The 22,923-nt window shown below is 29.3% G+C and overlaps 1 protein-coding gene across 1 annotated transcript in view; it reads right to left on the bottom strand.

The window, feature by feature from the left end:
* Window positions 1-4,508: 4,508 nt before the first annotated feature.
* Window positions 4,509-22,923, bottom strand: part of LOC112692357 — a 28,187-nt gene continuing 9,772 nt past the window's right edge. Inside the window, exons 3-4 of the mRNA XM_025567006.1 lie at window positions 6,625-6,815; window positions 4,509-4,741 (exon numbers count right to left, since the gene is read on the bottom strand). Coding sequence (XP_025422791.1) covers window positions 4,566-4,741; window positions 6,625-6,815 — 367 coding nt within the window. The 3' untranslated portion in view covers window positions 4,509-4,565. The remainder of the gene's footprint in view (window positions 4,742-6,624; window positions 6,816-22,923) is intronic.

Genomic DNA, 22,923 nt, shown 5'->3' on the forward strand with positions numbered 1-22,923 from the left:
CTGTGTTACTATTATATTATCACTCATTCTATTCCGTTACCTTGTGATAAAAAGCCAATGTGCTATTTTAACTTGATATAATACACTGTTTTTTTAGGAAAAATCGAATGAAACATATTTGAAAAGGATCTCGTTCAATTCTGGGTTCCTTATGTTTGTAGAAACAAAAACAAAGTCGATTTATTAAGAATTTTTAGAAACCCTTTTCATTGTACAAGTAATAAAATAAAAATAAAAATAAAACCAGTCTTCAGGTAAAAATTAAAGATTGCTGTTTCGAAGTAACGCAGTAAAATTCGTTTTACTTTACATTTTATGGCTTGGAATTTAAATTTTTCTCTATAAAAAAGAAACTTTAATAAACGCCCCGTTTTTATATTCGTTTTTTAAACAGGATCATCTTAAGTTATGATGTTTTCACTTTCTACAGCGCACCGTATAAGTCCACCAAACAATCTATAGTGTTATTGATAACTGCATAGTAGTATTAGTAGTAGAGTACTTAGTAGAAGTCAATAGGTATAGAAAGATTTAGATGAGTGACGGTTACGAATCTTACGACGAACGTTCACTTTTCGTGTGACGATGCCTGATTGATGGCACCTCGTTTATATCAATTTATTATTATTATTATTATACACGCGTAAGTAATATTGTAATGTCAAGCTCAACCATCTCCGTCGAACACTGATTCGATCGGAGCGCAAGCAAATCTGATGACCCGTTCAGTTGTTGGTGGTACCCTGCTGAATAAAACGTTTTTGTTCGATATTATCATAACAACAGGAAAATGATACATAGTGAGAGTGAGAGAGAGAGAGACAAGGGTGAATGATAGAAGACAGAGAAGTATACAGGGAAAAAAAGATAGAAACAAAGAAATATAGAGAGGAAAAAATGGTAGAGAAAATGTTAGGAAAAGTTACGTTAGGTTAGGATGTGGAAGGGAGATAGACAAAGAAAAGAAAGAAAGATAATGTAGAGCGAAAAGCTCACCACGCCGCGATAGATCATCGATGTCGTAGGAACTTCTATAAGAATGTAAACCTACACATAATACACCCATCAGGTACACAATTTATGTATAACAACGTATGTGCTAACGTGTGTGTTAGCGTGACGGGTGGGTTTGAATTTCCCTAGGTTATAATTAATTCCGTTTGCAACCGATTCATTATTCATTCACTATCGTATACGTTATGACTACCGCCGGACATTTTCTTTACGCGTGCAAGTGTGTTTACGGGGGTGGCCCTAGGCTCCGTGCGGCTCGGTATAAAATAATTTTTCATTTTCGTCTACAATATTGTTCAAACGTTCTGATTCTTGTTTTCATTACGTTTCATAATATCGTTATTATAGTCCCACGCATATACTTACTTCGTAATATTTAATGCGGTGTAGTTGAAGTCGGTTTTAAGAGTTTTTTTATCGAATATTCGCAATATACTTATAAATATATATTATATCGTAACATAATATATAAATCAATGAAAATAAGAAAAATAAAATAATATTTTTTATAAAAGGAGGCTGCTATTGACATTTTTGAAGGACCTAAGCTCCCAAAGTCCACCCTTTGATTGTGTTAATATACATGGACGTTCTATCTAAGGATATATAAGTGTATAATTATAATATGTTAATAACTTTTTTGAGAAATATTTCGTTTCAGGTAGTAACATATATGAAATATAAAACGTTGGTACCGTTTAAAAAAAAATATATATGCATAAATATTACATATAAATTCATAAAAGTACAACCTTCTTTTTTTATAAAAAAAAATATAACTAATTATAACTTTGACTTGCTTGATTTTTTTCGAAAAACGATAAAATAACCGAGAAACATTAATACTGCTTAATTTTTGCGCGGAAACGATGATACGACGATCTGCAATGATTATTTTTTGGGTGTTTTAAAATCTCAGATGTTCAATGCAAACCGTGTATATAACGCAGTGGCGTATTAATAAACTTTTTTTTTCGAGGGGGGGTGTCATATCTAATAGTGAAATAATTTTATAAATTAGTATAAAATGCTTTTTATCAACTTATTATTAAGTGTTTTATTAATTTATTGAAATCAAACTATTGAAAAACTACTATAACAAAATTACAAATTATATTATAAATTCTAGTTTTCGTTTTTTATTTGTCAAATCATCAATAACTTCATCGGTTTGAAAGTCTAAATGTCGATGAATCAATAGCATGGCAAAGACATCGACATATCGACCAATAATTTCCTCACATCAGATTATTTATATACCATGTGTTTGTAAGTGCCGTGCGGTCGATTTTTATTATTATTACTCGATTACAATTTAATTATTTGATATATATATATATTTCATTATACTTTAATACTTTATTGAATTAACAATCTTAAATTATTATATTACTGATATGTTTAAAATTTGACGTTTTCAAATTTTTTTTTTTTTTTAGGGGGAGGGTGGAAACCCCCAAGACCCCTCCCCCATAAATACGCCACTGGTATAACGAGTGTATAATTCCGTCGCGTGCGTTACGAGTATGAATAATAATAATATTCTATTGTTTTTGCGATAACGATTAGATTTGGTCTAACTAATAATCGAACTATAGATTTTAATATTAGAAAAATAATTAAATGCCTTTGATCACAGGAAACCCGCATTGTATTTCGAATAAGACAATTTACTAATTCTTAACAAAATCCTACTTTAGTGATATTAATAGCGTGACCTCGTTTCTAGACCGGTGTACTTTTCGTGCACATCGAAAAATAAGTGATTGTCGACAGTGATTTTACGCAAACGAGTCGGTTTCGAAGGGCTGAGCGCCATAATATTGCAGTGCGACCATTATAAACGATCCATCGGATAATCGTACGCGTCTGCAGCCAACATCCCCTTCGCCACCGATTTGCCGCATCGAGTACGAGTAACACAAATTCGCGGTACGAACAGCGACCACGTACGACAGCAGAAAACGATATTTGCGGTTTGCACGTACATACCACATCGTGCCGCGTACACGTGTCCGGATGGTTGATGTTTCGACGGCTGAAAATCCTGCACCGCCGATGACCGCTTCTCTTGCAGCACACGTTGCGATTTGAATCGATTTACCGTCTGCGATCGTACAGACAACATGCGATACGTGTACGAGAATTAGCCTGTTAGCCCTCGTCCCTCCACCATCTACGTACGCCACTGATGGTATATAAGGAGGAGTGGGGTTTTGGTGGGAAAGCTGTAGCTCCGCAGAATCTGAACTGTAATTACGTCTATGGACGTTATACCGATTAAAATTATTGAAAAATAGTGCATTATGTAGCGAATAAATGGGCTATAATAACAATCCGTAGAACTGTTAAACATAATTTACAAATCAAACACTCAAACAAACATTTTTATTCGATAATGAAGATCATTATATCGCATTACACGCACGCACACACGTGTATGAGTGTGTGTGTGTACAGATAAAACATATATTATTTTCGCTTATACGGTTATTATCACGGTGAAACGGATAATTTCTATTATAGGAGTTTTTTTTTATTTTTATTTTGGTTTTCAGTTAAAACAGCAGCGAGAAAGACATGTGTTTTCACATGGTAGGTGGCAGGCATTTCCCGAACGACCTTATATAATGTATTTCAATAATATCGGTGACCCACTTTTTCCCTACACAAACACAAACGTCGGAAAATTATATTCGATTTGACGTTTACACGCGTGCCCAAATTAAAGTAGAGGTTACGTATTGATAAATTACGGACAGGTGTTCAATATTCTCATGTTTTTAAAAAAATTTTAAAACACAATACAATAGAACACGCGTTTACGCGTTAAGTAAATGAATTCGAAACGAAATATTTCGCGTAAACTGTACTGTTCACGGCGGTGGTGAATGAAGAAAAACTAATAAAAAAAAAAAAATCGTCTCTCTCAGTTTTATGTTGGCCGCTGGACATGCACGGTTCTCATAAACAATCGGTCAACGAGACCCGAGCTTGGGCGAAACAATATTGTTTGAAAAACGTGTGTACACCGATGTTTCGAAATATAAGACTGGAAAAATTAAAATAAACTAAAAAAAAAAGATTGTTTATGTTAGAGAGGTATTTTTCGGAACCCGTAAGAAAAACGTTAATGTAAATCGAGACCTTTCATTTGTATTCAGCTAACCACCAGAACACAATATTTTATTTTATTTATACTCTTTAACCGAAGCGAAAGGAAAACGTGGGTGGTTCAACTACAGTAAAAGAATGCGTTAATATTATTATTCGGGTTTTCCCCTCGACATGGCCCAGAGAAAATTAATCCCTTGTATTAAATAAAATAAAAAGTCAAAAAATAGGAATTAACAATTTAAATGTTGGTCTTTTGTGTTCTTATTCTGAGCAAATCGTTATTTGTCGGGAGCTATTAATTAAACAGGAGTAGGAAACAAACTGTGTAGTCGTCTTCTTACGACTAACGACAAGATAAGAATAAAAATAAAATACAATTTAAAAAATAATATAAACTGTACTGTTGATAATAATAAAAACATCGAAAAATATAACTAATGTTTTGTATGCGCGAACACGGTCCAGAGCCGACCAAATATCTCTTTCCTTTGGTACATGACTTCGTTCGTGCAGAATTTGGTCAACAACCATGGACACTCGTACTTGATTATCTCCACCACTCTGGAACCCTTTGATAGATCTAGGAATTGCATTTCCGATTTAGTGTTCACTGCAACATAATGAGAATAAAAAAATTATCACAGAGGAAAGACTAAGTTTAGTCGACTCAGGTGAAGCTGCAATTCTGTACATACATTTTTTAAAGTTAAACTAGGACAAAAATATAAAAAATAAAATTTTTAAATATCAATAAGTGTGTTACATATTGTTTTAGGCGAATAAGATTTATATTTTTGTAAGAAAACTGAAATGAAAAACAAATGTTATGATTTTTTGTGCTTAGATGTGTAATAGAATATTGACGTTTTACTGTAATCATTAATAAGGGTGTAAAGTAAAATTCGAACATAATTCCTATGCATACGCGACAGAGAATAGTGTTTTCGAGAGAAATTCGTAGCTTTTTTTCGAAATATTTATTATTTTGAATTATAAGTACCCTTGGGAACGAGAAATACGCATATAAAGTTAAATATCTGAAGTGCATCATAGATACAATTATATAAACTATACACACACATAACATACATACACACACACATATGCATATGAATAATGAATAATATTATAAATTTATGAAAAAAATAACGAGTGGCTGCAGGTGGGGCGATATTAAAAACGGAGTTTCAGCAATAAATAAATTGCTTCTCATAATTAATAATGATCGATCCGCGTTGACGTATTCTTGTTTATACGTTCTTTGCACGTTAACAGGGGTCAACAAATGATGTACATGTAATGTCGTTAATATACGAATTCGGCAATATCGATTTCATAAATAAAATAACATTTAACTGCCGATCTCATGAATTAGACAGACTTTTGTTATGCATTTAATGGGATCCGCAGTTATATGTTCTTACCATCGACTAATACGTAAACATGGCAATATCACGAATTCGACGAAACACGAATACATCGTTCACGTAAAATCAAATCAATCCAGTACGTATTTCTTATCGAAACGCAAACTGTTAACCGATAAATCGTGTGACTCCACTAGCTTCGAAAACATCTTATGGTCACGGTATTAAAATTATTCCCGCAATCTGAATATATTCTGTTGGCCGGTTGACAGTCTACACGCTCAGTGTCTCTTACACGCCCAGTTGAAAGTCTTAGCTAACTAACTTTTGTTCAACGAAACTTTCAGTACAACGAATATTTTCATAGAACCATGATATATTTTCAATGCAAACCCTTTTCTATTCGCCAATTAATCGTATTGATTTTATATTTTTATACTACTTTATGTCATACTAACATATGTAACACATGTAACAACAATGTAATATTTTTATGACGTTTTCTATATTTTTTTGAAATTGTGTTAAATTACACTTATAACGTCATTAAACGGATGTTTTTTTTCACATGAATGTTTAACCAGAAACATTTTTTCATAGATATTTCGTCCTAGATCAATTTATAATAAATAACATGCTTGTATAACTAATATGTGTTAAAATTGTATACATTATTGTTTTACTTTATCAAGTGAATATGATGATATATACATATTGATAATTTAATTAGAGTTTAGATTTTGTAGGTTTTTTTCCTAATTGTCTAAAACGAAGCTGTTTTAGCTATAAATTTAATTTATACTGCGTACAATAAAACAACTAACATTTTATTTTGCTTTTTTAGATAATTTATTTTGAAAACATTTCTGTTGGTATTTTTCACTCTCGGGTTGATTTATTTATTTTTTATTATTGTTAATAACATAATTTTTACAAAATGTGTTTTAGACATATAAATGTATTTGAAATATTCGAAGGGATGATATTTAATTGTACAAAGTGTCCCATGACCGTGACTCGATTCTTGTACTATTTATTTTATTGGATTAAACTAAGGTCATTAGTTCTGCATTAATAATAATAATATACAAAATTGCACACGTTGATGGCGCGTTTATGTACTCACGACAATAAATCCTAGAGAAACACGTCCAGTGGGTCGATTTGATTGTGCGACGAGATCGCGATTCTTCCACTACGAAATTGCCAACAATCTTGTTGGTCACGAACGGAAGCTGCGATAAGTGCTCTTCATACTCGACCGTATAATTCCACTGTTTATCGTTGGACGATTCGTGTGTTATTGTGAATTTTTTTCTGCGCAAAGCAAGTGAAAAAAAATAAAATTAACATTCTCTATGAATACATACACACACATATAAACACGCGCGCCCGCAACGAAATGTATTTTATTACTCAGAAACGGATTTATATGTAAATTCTGACATCTATGATACTTATTCACTTAGAATAATGTGATTGAAATCTAATCAGAAACGTACATGAGTAAAATCTTAAATCATTCCTATTAAAACAACACAAATTCAATTATTTATATATATATATATATTACATATTTTTTAATTTTTAAAAAGTTAAATATGAATTCGATGATGATTATAATATTTTTATTTTCACTTTTTTTTTTTAAAGAGGGTTAATTTTTTTTTAGATCGACTCTGACTGACAATGTTATTGGTAAAAATATTATTGTTAATAACCGTACTTGTTAACAGCCGGCAGTCGGCGAACGGCTAATGTTGAGCTAAAATTTGTTTATTTATTATTTTTATTTTTAGACCAGAGTACTTAGTTATTTACAGATTTTTTTAATAAAACTATGTAATAATTAAATACACATTATACATAAGTAATGAAAGGCGTTAACACACAACTTGTACACCCAGAGTAAACGCGCCACAGTCTGTTATATGGCGAAAAAGAGAAAATAACAATGACAGCTATAAATAATTAAGTTTTTTCACACACCATTTTTTCTATAACAATATCTAATGAAATTAATTGTTTTCATATTACATTTTAAGTGTGCATTTTATGTGTTTAGGTATATTTTATTTCATTATTACCATAATAGATGTATATTGTTATGTATCAACTAACTGTAGACTATGTGATGTACGACTGGTTTAGCAGTGAAAAACCAGACGTTAAGGTGAAAAGTTTACAATGACTTATGGAATCATTTAAGTGTACTTTGCCGTATTAATGTTATGGTAGCGTCGATGATTACACTCGGAGATCTCGAGAATGATGGATAGCAGAATGTATACGGATCATGTACAAACGTGAAACGTCCACACTGTCCGGCCGAAACAACCTGTCGCGAAGAGGATTCGATTATTTCGGGTTGCGAGAAGGATATCGTAGAACGCGATTTGGATTTAGGAAAAAAAAATTAAAAAAAAAAAAAACAATCATAACACAATAATTGGAAAATTATCGTCCTTGACTACGACCGAGAAATCACTCTGTACCGTATGCCTTGCATTCGTAGGTGAAACGTCTCGAAAATGATTTGTACAGCATAGATAATTATATCGAAACGATTCAACGTTTACCACAACTCAGCGAGAAATTTGGTGTGGAATTTTTATAAGCCCACACCGATGTCTTTTTCACTCCCCCCCCCCCCCCCCCCCCCCCCGGTCAACTACACTGAAATCACTGGATATAATACAGTTATGATAATTCGCCAGCCGATGTATTATTATTAGGTTTAGTTCGAGTAATAGTTTTAGTGGGTAATTGTCAGCAGGTTAGCCGAGGTATCTGGTGTAGTGTTTTATGATTGAAATACATCGCTACATTGTTGGGTCAACACACACGGGGTAGTGTCCTTGTACAAGACGATGACGTCTGCTACCAGGGGCGGACTGGCCTGGCGGGATTTGCCCGGTGGCCCGTTACAATAATAGATTAAATGGCCTGATATTATTTTAGAAATTAAAAATATAGTATTACGATATTTTAATCGACAGAATTGGGGAACCTAGTGAAGTTATGAAAAAAAACCTAATTATGTAAAAAAAGAATTGCTTTTGATTTTAATATATAGGTATTATATTAAAATATGTACACTGTATCTATAAAACAAATGTCTTATATATTATGTATAATTTTATATATCTACATAAAATATTGAAAATATTTTTGAAATAATAAAAGTTTTTATCATTATTATTTTCTTTTTACATACTTATGAATAGGACTCGGAAGTTGTTGCATTTGCATATTTTTTTTTGCACCTTTGGATTTATTACTAAGTGAGTTAGAAATGTATTCCAAGACACTACGAAAAACATATCAAAAGTTTTTAGTGCATATTTTTGCATACTTAATGATTTTTAGATTTTAAAAGATTTTTTGAAGATTCAGTATGAAAATTCGAAAAATTAAAAATAAATACCTTCATATTGAGAGAACTTTCTTGATATTCTTGTATCGTATATTTCAAATTTCCATTTGACATTAAAAACAATGTTTTTCCCCTATTGGTTAATATAATATATATTCATATATATATTTATAAATTATAACTACAGCTAGCTTTATCTAAAATGAAGTATTATACAAATATCAAATAGGAACAACTGCTATCGAAATTCGATGATTTTCTATAAATACTTTTCCAGGAAAATAACTCAATGATTATAGAACATTCTACAAGTGCTTTTTTTTTATTCAAGAAATATTTTCAATGCTATTTTATTATTATTATTTTAAATTATGATTAAAAATTAAAAAATATAATTATTTTTACTACTTTGCTTTTTCTATATTTATAATTTTATAAAATATTTGTGCAAATGAAAATTTTATGTACAAAAATAAAATATATGTGCATATTCTTAGAGCATATTTGTACTTTTTTAAGCGCATAAGTGGCATGTATATTTAGTACTTTTTAAGTGCATTAAGTTCCGAGCCCTAAATTATGACTAAATCGTTGGTCCTCTGTTAATTTTTGGCCTGGCAAAAAAAATTCCTGGCCTAAATTATTAACCCAGTCCGTCCTTGACTGCTACTCGTTTTCTCCGTATCGAAATTCACATTTAGTTCGGTAGAATATGAAATAGCGCATTTGAGGGAGGCATCCCCCAGGACTTTTATTTTTTTATTTTTATTATTTTCCGAAAGCTATGGTTATAAGTTAAATTACATCGCTATAGTCGTTCGCCTATCATGCGTTCCCCCGAATACGGTACTAAATTTTGTAATTACTATAGAAACCGTTTTTCTAACACCATACCACGTGTTGGGTTATAATCGTACTTAATAAAGAAAAATATACTATCTATATTTATGATCAATAACTAATATTCGGTACTAATGGCTTAATTGTATTAAACTTTATAATTTATAATTGATACTGTTGTTGAATTTCGTATTGATTAAAATACATATTTAATGTTTTTAGAATTGTAAACATTTTGATGTAAATACGTCAAAATCAAATGTACAGATTTTGCCCTTTCCCCTGAAAAATTATATATATAAGACAGGGAAGTATTTTAGGGGGGTGGTAAAGAGACAATCAGCCCCCCTGAATCCGTATTTAAGGAATCAATTATATGTGGGATACATATTTCAAATTTTTTTAATGTGGATCATTTTATAACGAAATCAAATTACGCATGGCTGTGAATACTGAATTGGGCTTTTTTTCGGCTTTTTTTTAGTGGAAAATCAAATAAAACACAAGCATAACTTCAAATCACAGATAAATTTTAAAAAAGAACTACACAAAAGTCGATTCTAAGTGGTTCCTTTAAGACGCCCTTGCAATAAAACAGTTAACAAATTAGCTTTGCAATGTAGTTGATATCACTGGGTGTTAAACACTGTTCTTCAAACAAAGCTAACTAATATTAAATATAAATTATAAATTATATAGTAATCTATACTTATACAATATATACTTTTTATAATTTATTTTTTATTTTATTTTTTTGATATATTTACAATATGTTATTAAAACAATAATTAAATTACAAGTTTAAATATTTTTACACCACATGAATATTTTATGGAGGAAATTGTTCACTAAAAAACCTCATAACTTTTATACCTATTTATAATTAATTATTTACTAATTGTATGAGATTATATAGAACGCTGGGAATGATGTATGGATTAGAGTCTTTTGGATTAGAATCCCTGTTTTTTTTTATCACTTTGAATCCTATTTAATGTATCGGAATTGACATAAAAATATCGTAGATTTATAACTCTCTCGATTTTTATTATTATATTTATATTTAAAGAATTATTATTTATATTTAAAGAAGACTGACAAAATTCAAAAGTGTAAACATAAAAGGTTTAAACATGACAACATACAAGGTTTTAAAGAATTATTTTACTTTTAATATCCGTCACATGAACACCATTAGAGTTAATTTTTTTTTTTGTCAAGTAAACATTTAAGGAAAATTTTATCGTGATTTACAAAAGTAAAAAAAAAAGATCAATACGATTATCGTATTATTCTATTTATAACTTATCACTCCCATCCCAAGCTTAGCTTACAGCGAGTATTATAGCTAAATATTTATGTTTATCAGTACCTATTTTTTGTCCCGCAAATAAGGTCTATTTTATGGTATTTTATGGTCAACTTTATGGGTGTACACAATTATCGTATGCGTCACAATCGTCACAACCGTAAATCGATTAAGAAACTTTGATTATCGAACAAAAAAAAACCATGATCTTAATATTCTACAACTCCCGACATATTTCTATGCGCAATATTGTTCAATTAATAGCGAGCACCAACAAAACACAAAGCCAGCGGCGCTAATCGTTAAAATCTTTCAAGTTTTCGGAGAGAGATTGCCCGCGAGAAACGGTGAAAAAGTCGTCTTATCGTCTTGTTTTTACTGTTTCACTATCCGCTCCGCTATAAAATATTATTGCCCGCTGGTAAAACTATTTTCTCATCCTACAGCCATAAATCGAAATCCGGAAAAGTATTTTATAAGCAATAAGATTTTAAATCAAATACCATAAAGTAAGACATTGTGAATAAGTTGTACATTTCGTTTAAATACACAGCGGCGTTTTTAACATTTTGAACAATATAAACAATGCGCTTCACTATAAAATAATACGGTGTTATATTTTGTTATATATTGGTGAATATTTAAAAAAAAAAAAAACTGAACACATTTTTTAACACGTTTTCAAATAAACGTAATACAGGTGCTTGTGTAACGATGATTATAATTTTAAAACGCCCCGGCATGGGTTAACGTCTCGCATATTGTGTAGCGAAAGAATTGTTAATCCGTTCGTTTTCGAGAGAACATTTTACCCTCGACGTTTTGTAGTTGCAGCGTGTTTTTCGTGGTGCACTTGGATTTTTACGTTATTATGTGAACGCAACCGATAATCGAATAAAACCGTGCCAGAGAAAACATGTGCGCAGATATAACTCGCGTCGCACAACAACATCAATAACATGTTCCGTGATTTCAAAATAAAACGCAAGTATCGCACAAAACGCTAAGCCGGAATCGATGCGACGTATAGTATATAATACGTGTACGTGCGTGGTAACGTCAGTAAAATCACGACAAAACTATTATTAGCGCGATAACCGGAACACCGTGATCCCAACAAAAACTTACGGGTTATGATATCATCACATACGTGTCGCTAACTCCACCCAATCAAAATATTGACATTTTCTTCATGTCAGAATTTAGCAGTCAAATAGCAACAATTTGCAAGGATATTTTCACAATTTGCAAGGATATTTTCACAATTTGCAATGCTTTAGTTTTATGATAAAACGCAAAAAACCATAAGTGGGGCTGGAGACACGTGTCTCCAATCCCATCCATATCATTAAAAATAAATTATGAAATTTTTCTTTAGCCATCATTTAGCAGCCAATTAACAACGATTAGCAAAGCCAGTCGTAGACATTTGCAAACCAATGTTTCGTCCGCAAAAGTTTTCCGAAATTTGAACGTGTCTTTTACCCCGCCCATGGTTTTTTGCATTTTATGATAAAACTAAAGCCTTGCAAATTGTGAAAATATTCTTGCAAATTGTTGCTAATTGACTGCTAAATTCTGACATGAAGAAAATGTCAATATTTTGATTGGGTGGGGTTAGCGACAAGTACGTGATATCATCACTGCGGAACGATTGCTAACGTATATGTATAATATTATCGTAATGTTACGAATCGATTTTAGCATACGCAGTTGAAATCGGTAGCAACGTCGTTTGGAAGAACCAAATCAATCTATTGGTAAACCGTCTGAGAAGAATTGAACCTAAACAAATAGAATTCCGCCAAACGTATTGAGTAATCACTATAATTAGATTATTAGCAATAGGGTGGTTCAATAATACTGCGCCTCAGTTACAAAAATTATGTTGAAATCAAATTCTTATAAAGTATTATTGCTCAACAAAGAACGAATGTATTCAACGAAAAATGTATCTATAGAACAATGTAAGCTATCAGCACAAGAATAAAAACATATAAAAATTAATATAATAAAAAAAAAAGTAAATAATTCACCACAACCGATTTTACAACGAATAAATACAAAATACGTAAAAAAAAAGTTTTCTCATATAAATATTTAAAAAACCACATCTGGGAGACATTTTGAAATAATCGGTACCTAATAATATTAAAAAATACTATCCAATAAAAATAAATCTTCTGCTTGATTTGAAAAAAAAAATTTACGATGGTTATTAAAATTTACCATATTTTACGTATATACGGTGTAAACGTAATGGGCTATAAAATTAGAGCTCATACCGCATTTCCTCAAATGTGCGTGTAAATAGAAACAATAAGTTTGGAGAAAGACGAACGTGCGTAAAATTGACAATTGCTCGAATAAACGTTGATGAATATAATTATTTATAACTGTTGGTATGCTAGTTCATGGTGTATGTTATTGTTTTGTAAAGAAGTTATCTTGAAGATAAAAGCGATTTTCTTTTTTTAACTCAGATTTTGTTAACAAATATTATAAAATCAAATTAAAAAAATATCTAAATTGAACGAATGGATAATTTAAGTATCCATGTGAGTCATCATTCCTACTACACCATCAAAATGTAATTACTTATTTAATAAATACCAGGTATAATTAATTCAAAGCTTTTAAATAAAAAATCTAAATAAGTGAAATTATTTCATGATATAAATATTCGTAATTAAAAAACAAATTTTTGATTTTCGTTTGATATATTTACTTTTTTTCATTTTAATATACATTTTTTTTCATATTAATAACAGACAAATCAAATGTTAAAAAAATCAAAAATCAAAAAATAATGTTCAACATTACCAATGTACTGTGTTTCACTGTTCAATTATTAACTGTTAATTCACTAAATAATTTACATTGAAAATTAATAATATTTTGAACACTGAAAATATTATGAAATATATTACTAAACCCCGGATGTTAATAACCAAATTTTTTTAAAAATATGCAAAATAAAGAATGTCAAAATATGCAATTATATGTCATATAATGTATTAAATGTACCTATTTTTTCAATAAATATATTCAAAAAAATAGTTACTATTAATTCAAAAAACGTCTATACTCTTTTGAATGTGTATTTAAAATTACTTTATTACAAAACACACAACTAATATATATGGAAAAAAAAATATGAACTTGTTTTCGATCTATTATAGTTAAATTTTTCATAGGTTAAGCACTTTAATTATCAGGATTACACTGTACATTAATAATTTTGCTGATATTTTCAAATTTTAAGGACCTTCGACGATCCAACAAGAAATTTTTGTAGACTGAAAATGACACAATTAACAGTAATGATTAATAATTTATAATAATATGGACAATTTTTAATATTATACTTATAATTTATAAAATATATACTCTTAATCTAGAAACAATCGATCTATACATTTATATGCTCAATAATGTCAAATATGCAAAAATATGTAAAATAAGTTTGCATATTTGCAATCGAGATTTCATATTAGGGTATAATTCTGATTACGCGAAAAAAATATGCCAAATCATAAACATTCGAGCTCTATATATTACACTTAAAAATAAAACTAATTTAACAAACATCAATACTTGTTAGTTTTGGAAGTATCTGTTTTAATAAATAAAACGGTTTATTGATTTTAACGAATTAAAAGAAAGTTTCAATTGTGATGGCCATGATATATTATTTGTTAATAAAAACCAATATTTGTCAAAAATAGCTGAAACTTTAATATAAAATGTTGTGTTATCCAAAAATTAGAATCAACTGACACACAACACAATTTTTACTCCAATCAGCCCAATAAGGTACCAATAAACGTATATTGAAAAAAAAAAATTTAATGCCTCCATAAATGTAATTAGTATAACTCATATAAATCGTGATATTTGTCGAAACGAATAAATTTAATTTCTGAAACGTAAATGGAAAACGATACTATGTAATTGCATGTAATACATTAAAACAACAAAAAAAAAAACGATAATGCAATTGAAACTGTTATACAAGTTAAAAATGTTGATATAACTTTAACTTGACATATTTATAAGAATACAATAATATAATAACCTACCGTGTTATTTATAACGATATAGTTTACTTGATAAAGTAAACAAAGAGCATGGTGTAGGTAACGTAATTGTTCGGAGTGGTATAGATTCGTACACTGGCTATTCGATATTTTTTAATAGGACTAATTAAAAATATTTGTAGGTATAATACAATATAGTATGGTATAAAATTACGATTTCAGATTTTACTATTCAATGACGGGAATTCATTAATAAATAAAAATAATATTTTTACATTTGGTTATAACGATTAACGAAATATAAGATTCATAAATGGCAACCTCGAGCTAAATGAACAACCGAAGTTTTCAACCGTAATTTCAAATGCTGAGTTATTGGAATTAACAATAGGTAGGTACCGGAGAGCCATTAAGAATTATTAATAATAAAATATTTTACAACATTTTTTTTTCTAAATTTTAAACGTAATATTTTTTGAATAATAAACTAAATAATATGTGTATTGATATAAAAATTAATTTAGTATACGAGTTCGTACCTAAAAATTATTTCGATTATGAAATGATACATATATGTATTCAATTTCTTATTTATTTTTCCTTCAGTTTCCTTAGCACAGATGTTCTACTGTTCTTTGAACTAGTATTGGGAATTGGCTGAACAATTCAAATTTCATAATTTAAAATCCGAAATACGAATTTATAGATTTCAATAATCGAACTTTGGGTTTAACATTGTAAAATTCTGTATTCTAATTAAAAATCAATTTATTACAAAATATGTATAGTTTTTAAAACTGAATTTTAAATTATATAATACAAAATACATATAATTATATGTTTTACTATTCTTAAGAATAGTAATTTAATTTTTCGAAATCCGGAATCAGAGTTTAAAATATAAAATCCAGATTTTTGAACATAAGCCATCCGGATTTTTCCCATTTATACTTTAGAAGCATACTGCGTACACGATATCTATGTAACTATTTTAAACAATTAACTATTAAAACAATTACGAGCTACACAGTATTCAATCAAGAATAAGTCATGTAAATTAAAAATTAATTTGATGATAGCATTAAAAAAATATTTATATTATCAGATACTACAAACGAGTATGCAGCCAAACGTGCATGCACTATTTCAAAGAGTCGCTTACCATTAACGAAAACATGAGTGTATTTTTACTGGGCGCAAACAATTATACATTACGAATAAAAAAAAATATGATTTACAAAACCAATTTTAGATGTTCACCATGCGATTCGTTCCAATTATTCTTTACTATTTTATAAAAACTTGGAACCTTTCGCTCCTGTGGTGCAACTAGATTTCAAATCTTGGGAGGCAACATTATGAGTACACACCCTCTACCATTACACATAGTCAATATTTAAATTATACCATTATAATATTCACAATATCTTTATAAAATGTGTGGTTATTTATCAACGAAACAAAAAAAAAACAATTTTTTTACAATTTTTAATAATTTAACATTTTCTTCCTTCTACATATTTTTTTCCGAGTTTAATACATCGCTCCATTCGAATTTCTTACGACGTGTGTATTATATCGTTGATTTATAGTTTGTCCTCGTGGTACCCATTCAATCATAATCACTTCCCTAACATCAAATAATACGAACAACATGACTTTTAATTTTGACTTGATCATTCCGAGCTCTTTTCATTTTTAGCGAAGTGGAAGTTTTCCAATGCGTAAAATGTGTCTTATAGTTTCGGTATCATACTGGAAAATTCAAGTTGTATCGCTTTTATCACCCTTTTCAACAATTTTGGCTCGTTCTTCATCCGTCCGAAAATGTCTGTGCAAATTTTTCGCTTACCATCTTTTTGCACCAGAGTAAAGATTTTTTCGTGACCATTTTAGCGCAGAATTGATATACATCCTTGTCGAATTTATCTATGTCAGCTATTTATTGCTCAATCACCGATCTTTTCTTACGATATCATTAATTTTTTAAATTTTATCGTCATTTTTTGACGTGAATATAAACGGTCGACATAATATTTTTCGTCGTCTTTGTCACTAAAAAATACGTGATCGTGATATAACAGAATTTCTGCGCACATCGGTCAGCAAATTTAAATTTTCCTTTGCACCAGGAACAATGTCATTAACTATATGTAGACATTTTCAATTTACAAAGACACGGAACATGGGGGTGCTTAAAATTAGTTTTAGGCCAAAATAGCGAAATAATTAACTGCAAAAATAAAAATAGCGAATTTTAAAATAAACAATCATACTTAATTACAAAACTGCAGTTTTTTGTAATTTCTATTATGAATATTATATATTTGAATATAGTACTTAGATAAGTTTCAAAATTTATAAAACTATAAAACTATAACTTATTTTATTAATAATTAGTATTTTTAATAATATAATAAATATTCTTTATGTGGAAGCCACCCTACTATATGGAAATTTATTGATAAATTGATAAATGTATTGAATAGAAGAGTTAAAACGAGAACAGTATAATTCTGAAGAACAACTAGAGATAAAAAAAAAGTTCAAGGACTATGTTAAAAGACTTCATTGGTTAATTACAAATTATAATACTAATGATAATAATAACTTTGTAAATGGTATAGCATATAATTTTTCACTAAATGCCTAATTAATTAATTGTATATTTTCGCTCTTTTTATAAAATTCAATGTTTTTATTTTCACCATTATTAATTTGCGATTTTTACATTCGTTGTTATTGTTTCGCTATTTTTGCCGTATATCCTTTAAATCAAATTGGAACGCATAAGTTCCCCCTAGCATTGCGCCACTGCTTCGCTCCGAACGACGAATGAATCCGACTCGAAACCGATGGAATACGCGAACGTGGTGTCCAATAGGTCGCGACGTCCGGCAGGTGCGCGTTCAGCCGACAGTGTAACGCCATCTGGTGGAAAAATGAATCCGCGTGTCGTGCGTCAGTGAGTGGGCGGCGACAGGAGAGGACCAAATAGTAACTGCATGCTACCCTGGTACCTTCCGTGCCCTTCAAACCACCAAAAGCGTAATCATGATTGATATTACGTTTTTCTTCTTCTCAACTTCTCGGACGAAAATGATATTTGTCATTGACGTTTGTAAGAGAAGATTCCCTTCCCCCTCCTTTGACAAAATCCCAGTAAGTAATTAAATAGGTCATTATAAAAATAATTATAACCTAAAAACATCTAACACATATCAACCGTAAATATACTTTACCTACATACTTGATATTTTCAACCGTTGATATTTACCCCCTCCCTTCCATGCACACCACTCCTTTTTTCACCTACATTTAATACATTTTACACGATCCTGAATACAACGTATCGGTCATTTATTGTTATTATAATATAATGTATTGTTTGTAAATTACTATGTTATGAGCAGGGTTCGGGACTTGAGCATTTAAAATCATTAAAATAAGCGCTTAAAAAAGCGCTTAAAAACATCATTAAAAGCACTAAAATAAGCATTTAAAAAATTTAAAATTAAGCAAAAATATTTACTCAACAAATAAAAACAAAACTATAAAATTCTAACTAAAAAATCAAAAAAATAAGAATAAAACTTCATTTTCAAAACTTTAAGGATTTTATAGATTTTCTAAGGGATTTTTCTGAAAAATAAAATGTAAACTGTTCCTGATCATTCTGGCGTTCTATTTTCAGCGTTGGAATATCTTTGTTAACCCTACAACGATGCCTTGGACGGCGACGAACTACGTGACAACGTAGATAAGATGAGAATTATTTTTAATTTTATTTCTATCAAAAACGATTTTGCATTGTAGGAAAAAATTATAAAAACGTAAAAAAAACTGGTCAAATAAGCAAAAATAATCAGATAAACTGGAAATAAGCATTTTTTATAAAAGATGCTGAAAAAAGTAAAAAAAAGGCACTTTTAAATTTCATAATTGTACGTGTTATAACTTGATATACACTTCTACATTTATTAGGCACTATTCTACATTTTAAGTCAATCCATAAAAATAAGTAAATTAATTGTAAATAATTGTAAATGCAATTTTGGAATTTGTAAATTCTCACAGAACATGGAAAATCAAAATCAAATTATTATAAATATTATTATAGTTATAGGTAGGATGACATCATGTATATAGATAGCAAAATTGTGGTAGTATATAGTTTAATATTAGTAATGAGTCGAACTTGTAATATTATTATCCTAAAATAGTATATTTTCTGAATTCCAAGGAAACTGAGATATCGGAAATTTATAGTTAATTTTTTTATTACTTATGTATATATATATATTTTTTTTTAAGTTATATGTAAAAATGTGTTTATTTTTCCTATTGAAAAGTTAAGTTATTTTATTATAGTAACGAAAAGGTATCCTTGTAAGTTATTAAGAACTAATAATTTATTAATAATAAATAAAATATTTTAATTCATTTTTAAAATTCTGAACCGGCACTTTCAATTCAATTTAAATATTTATTGAGCATTAAAACTATTAATATTATTACATTTTGTATTAGAAAAATAATTTAATATACAAACTGCTTAATAGTGTAAACATAAATATTACCTAATACCTTAAATATAAAAATTAAAAATAATAAATAAAACAAAAATTGTGTAGACTTATGATAAATTAATTAAAATAGATATTATAGCGAACAATTAAATTAAATTAGCAATTACGTTTTAGTATAAATAATTAAATGAGGAAAAAAATTTTGTTTTTATGGGGAGTTATAGTTAAGAATTTTTTTTGCCAAGTCTTTGGACATTTCCCTTTGTCCATTTGAACGTCGAATGTGACTCACATAATGTCTATTACTATATTCTACAATTCCATTAAATATAAATACATTGAACAAAATAAAATAATCATAATTTAAAATGAAATAATTATATAACAATAAATTTAAATCTTATATTTAATTTTTGATTGTCACCGATTTTCCAAAATCGGTCATTTCAAATTCACATAAGTCTTTAATTTGATCAGCTATAATGAATAAATGTTGTTGTAGAATTTTGTGTTGTGAAACTTCTCCATCACAGTGAGGTTGAGAACAAGTATAATTAATTTTATTTACATAATAATTTAAAACTTATTCTAAACGGTTGATTTTTATTAAAGCTTGTTGATTTAATACAATTATTCGAAATTTAGTGTTTTTATTTTTACATGACGTATTAGTGCATTTAGTATAATCAATAGCTGATGGAAATTTTTTAAATATTTCTGTTATAATGTATGTTACATTCCATTCAGAATTTATTCTTTTCGTTCCTGATAATGTAGTGTCCTCAGGAAACATAAATTTTAATCGGTTTTTTCTCGACCCTTTCTGTCCAACAAGCTAAAATATTACATGTTACGGTTGAACCTGTCGGGAGTCAGTTTTACTGACACGTGGTCGAAATGACTAAAATAGTATTTCCATCGAAATAACTATTTATAGATTTTAGATTTTGTGGAATTCAATTTGGAATAATAAACAAAGATAACGATATCTATGTAGTGTATAATATTACTATTTTTAAATAGTTATTATTTACAAGTAGATGTTTTTCTTTAAAGGGAGACGCAGTCTCAAAGTCTCCCCTTACGAGCCGCCCCTGGTTCTCAGACAATTTAAAAATTACAAAATTACATTTACAATTAATTTCAAATCATTTTTTTTTTTTGTTTAAAACCGATAAGATAAAGTGGGGGGGCCAACTTCACGTACGTCCTGTTTCGTATAAAATATTTGTTTACATTTGACTACCCGGAGTTTGGGTCACAAATTAAATCTTTATTTTTAAAGTGTAGCCGGAGATTGGGTCATAAATAAATAGCATAAAAATATACGAATATACAAAGTTAATTAACTAATAATTATTTTTATAATGCATAAAATACAATAATTTTTTTCAATAATGCCATACGCAGGATTCACAAATTTAATTTATAAAAAGTATAATACTAATAATATAAAAATAATATAATAATATAATATAATATATAATATATATTATAATATAAAAAACATCGTCAACGAATTTTGCCACATTGACTCTAAAAAGCAAAAGATAATTTATAATCATTAAAAATTAATAATTTTTTCCCGTCTCCGACGTTATAAATTCCAATTATTCCATTTTATTCATATATTATCGAACCAGCATATATTACTAAACGTGAATCATATAGTTTGCAATCAACTAAACGATCGCGACGTTCTATAATCATTGAAAGTTACACTTTTAGCTATTTTTATCCATATAATTTGATGAGACTATGGCAGCCCCTGATAGTTCTATATAATTTCATTACAATTTGATAAGGCACACGGTCGCTTCGATTAAAGTTTCGTGTGCACTGTTGGGTATTCTAGCAATATTTATATATGATACATTAATTTAATGGTAGTCTAATTACTGGATACAATAATAAAAAATAGTTGAAAATAGTGACTCAATCACCGGTCTACTTGTTTTAAATGTAAAACTCTAGTGGCCCAATAACCGTATATCTTTTTGAAAAAAGGTTAATTGTGGCCCAATTCTTGGGTGCCTATCAAATTCTTCCTAAACGTGGCTGGTCATATCAAGTGTCACGGCATCAGGGCCGTGTTAAGAAGGGTCAAAGGGGGCAATTTCCCCCGGGCGCCGTAATTTTTTAAAAGTAAGGGGGCGCCCTTATCTGCACTTAATACGCTACCTGTGCCCAGTGGCCCCATAGAAAAAATTTTTCCCCGGGGCGCTGAAATGTTTGACACGACTCTGCACAGCATTAACAGTATGGGCGCCCGGGAATTAATCCATTTTGATTACCGTATAGTCCGTATATTGGGCGACCAGTGGGGGTCATATTGAACATTTGTAACCAAATTAAATAAAACTTGACTATTTTAAGAATATACATATTTTACTTTATTTCACCCTTATATATTTATTTTTATTATGAATACAAATTTTTGAAATCGGATGAAGAATTTTATATAGCCTGTATTGTTATTTCATTTATTATTTTAATTTATGTGTTATTCTGTTTATAAATTTAACATTAAAAACAAATTTTAAAAAATATAATGTATACCTACTATTATTTTAAAATGTTATTATTCATTAATTATTATTTATTATTTATATTTATTAATTTTGATGTTAAAAAATAAACTGATAAAAAAATCATATTTTTTAATATTTTAATAATATTTTTAAAAAATATCACTAGTATATATTCAATTTTTAAGGTAATATAAACATCATATTTTGTCTATTTTAAGAGAATATTAGCCCGTGCTCTACTTATTACTTAATAGTACAGAACTTTTGCCGAACGACATAAGTAAAATATTAAAATATTAAAAGGATTGTAAAAAGCATCCATTTACGTCAAAACGACCGGGATGCTCGACAAAAATATTATTACTCCTAGTGACTTTGCAAAGATTTTGAAATCAGTTTTGGAATTTTAAAAATTCGCTACATGATAATAAAATGATCCAACCGATGAACTTATGTCTGAATTCGAACATTTTTTTTGTTTTAAAAAGTGTTTAAATCTTTGTTGTCATACGTGGAATTATTTTTCTCATACAAATTGCACATGGTAGATTGATGCAGTGTTTGACTACACACGCACCACTGATGGTTATCATTTATTGCTCACGCAAAGACAACCAAAGGCCGCGTCATGCAGTGTATACATTTCCTGTTTATACCTATTTATGCAAAATAACAAAATTTATGTCATTCGCCTTGAATCTCAATCTCCTTATGTACTCTCAATTTCGATAGCTCGAGATGAAATTTCCCAATTCTCTAAACATGGCCCTTGTAAAATATTAATTGGTGACCTCTGATCA

The sequence above is a fragment of the Sipha flava genome, unplaced genomic scaffold, assembly GCF_003268045.1.
Source record: "Sipha flava isolate LNK unplaced genomic scaffold, YSA_version1 73_pilon_pilon, whole genome shotgun sequence".
In the NCBI taxonomy this organism is placed as follows: Eukaryota; Metazoa; Arthropoda; class Insecta; order Hemiptera; family Aphididae; genus Sipha; species Sipha flava.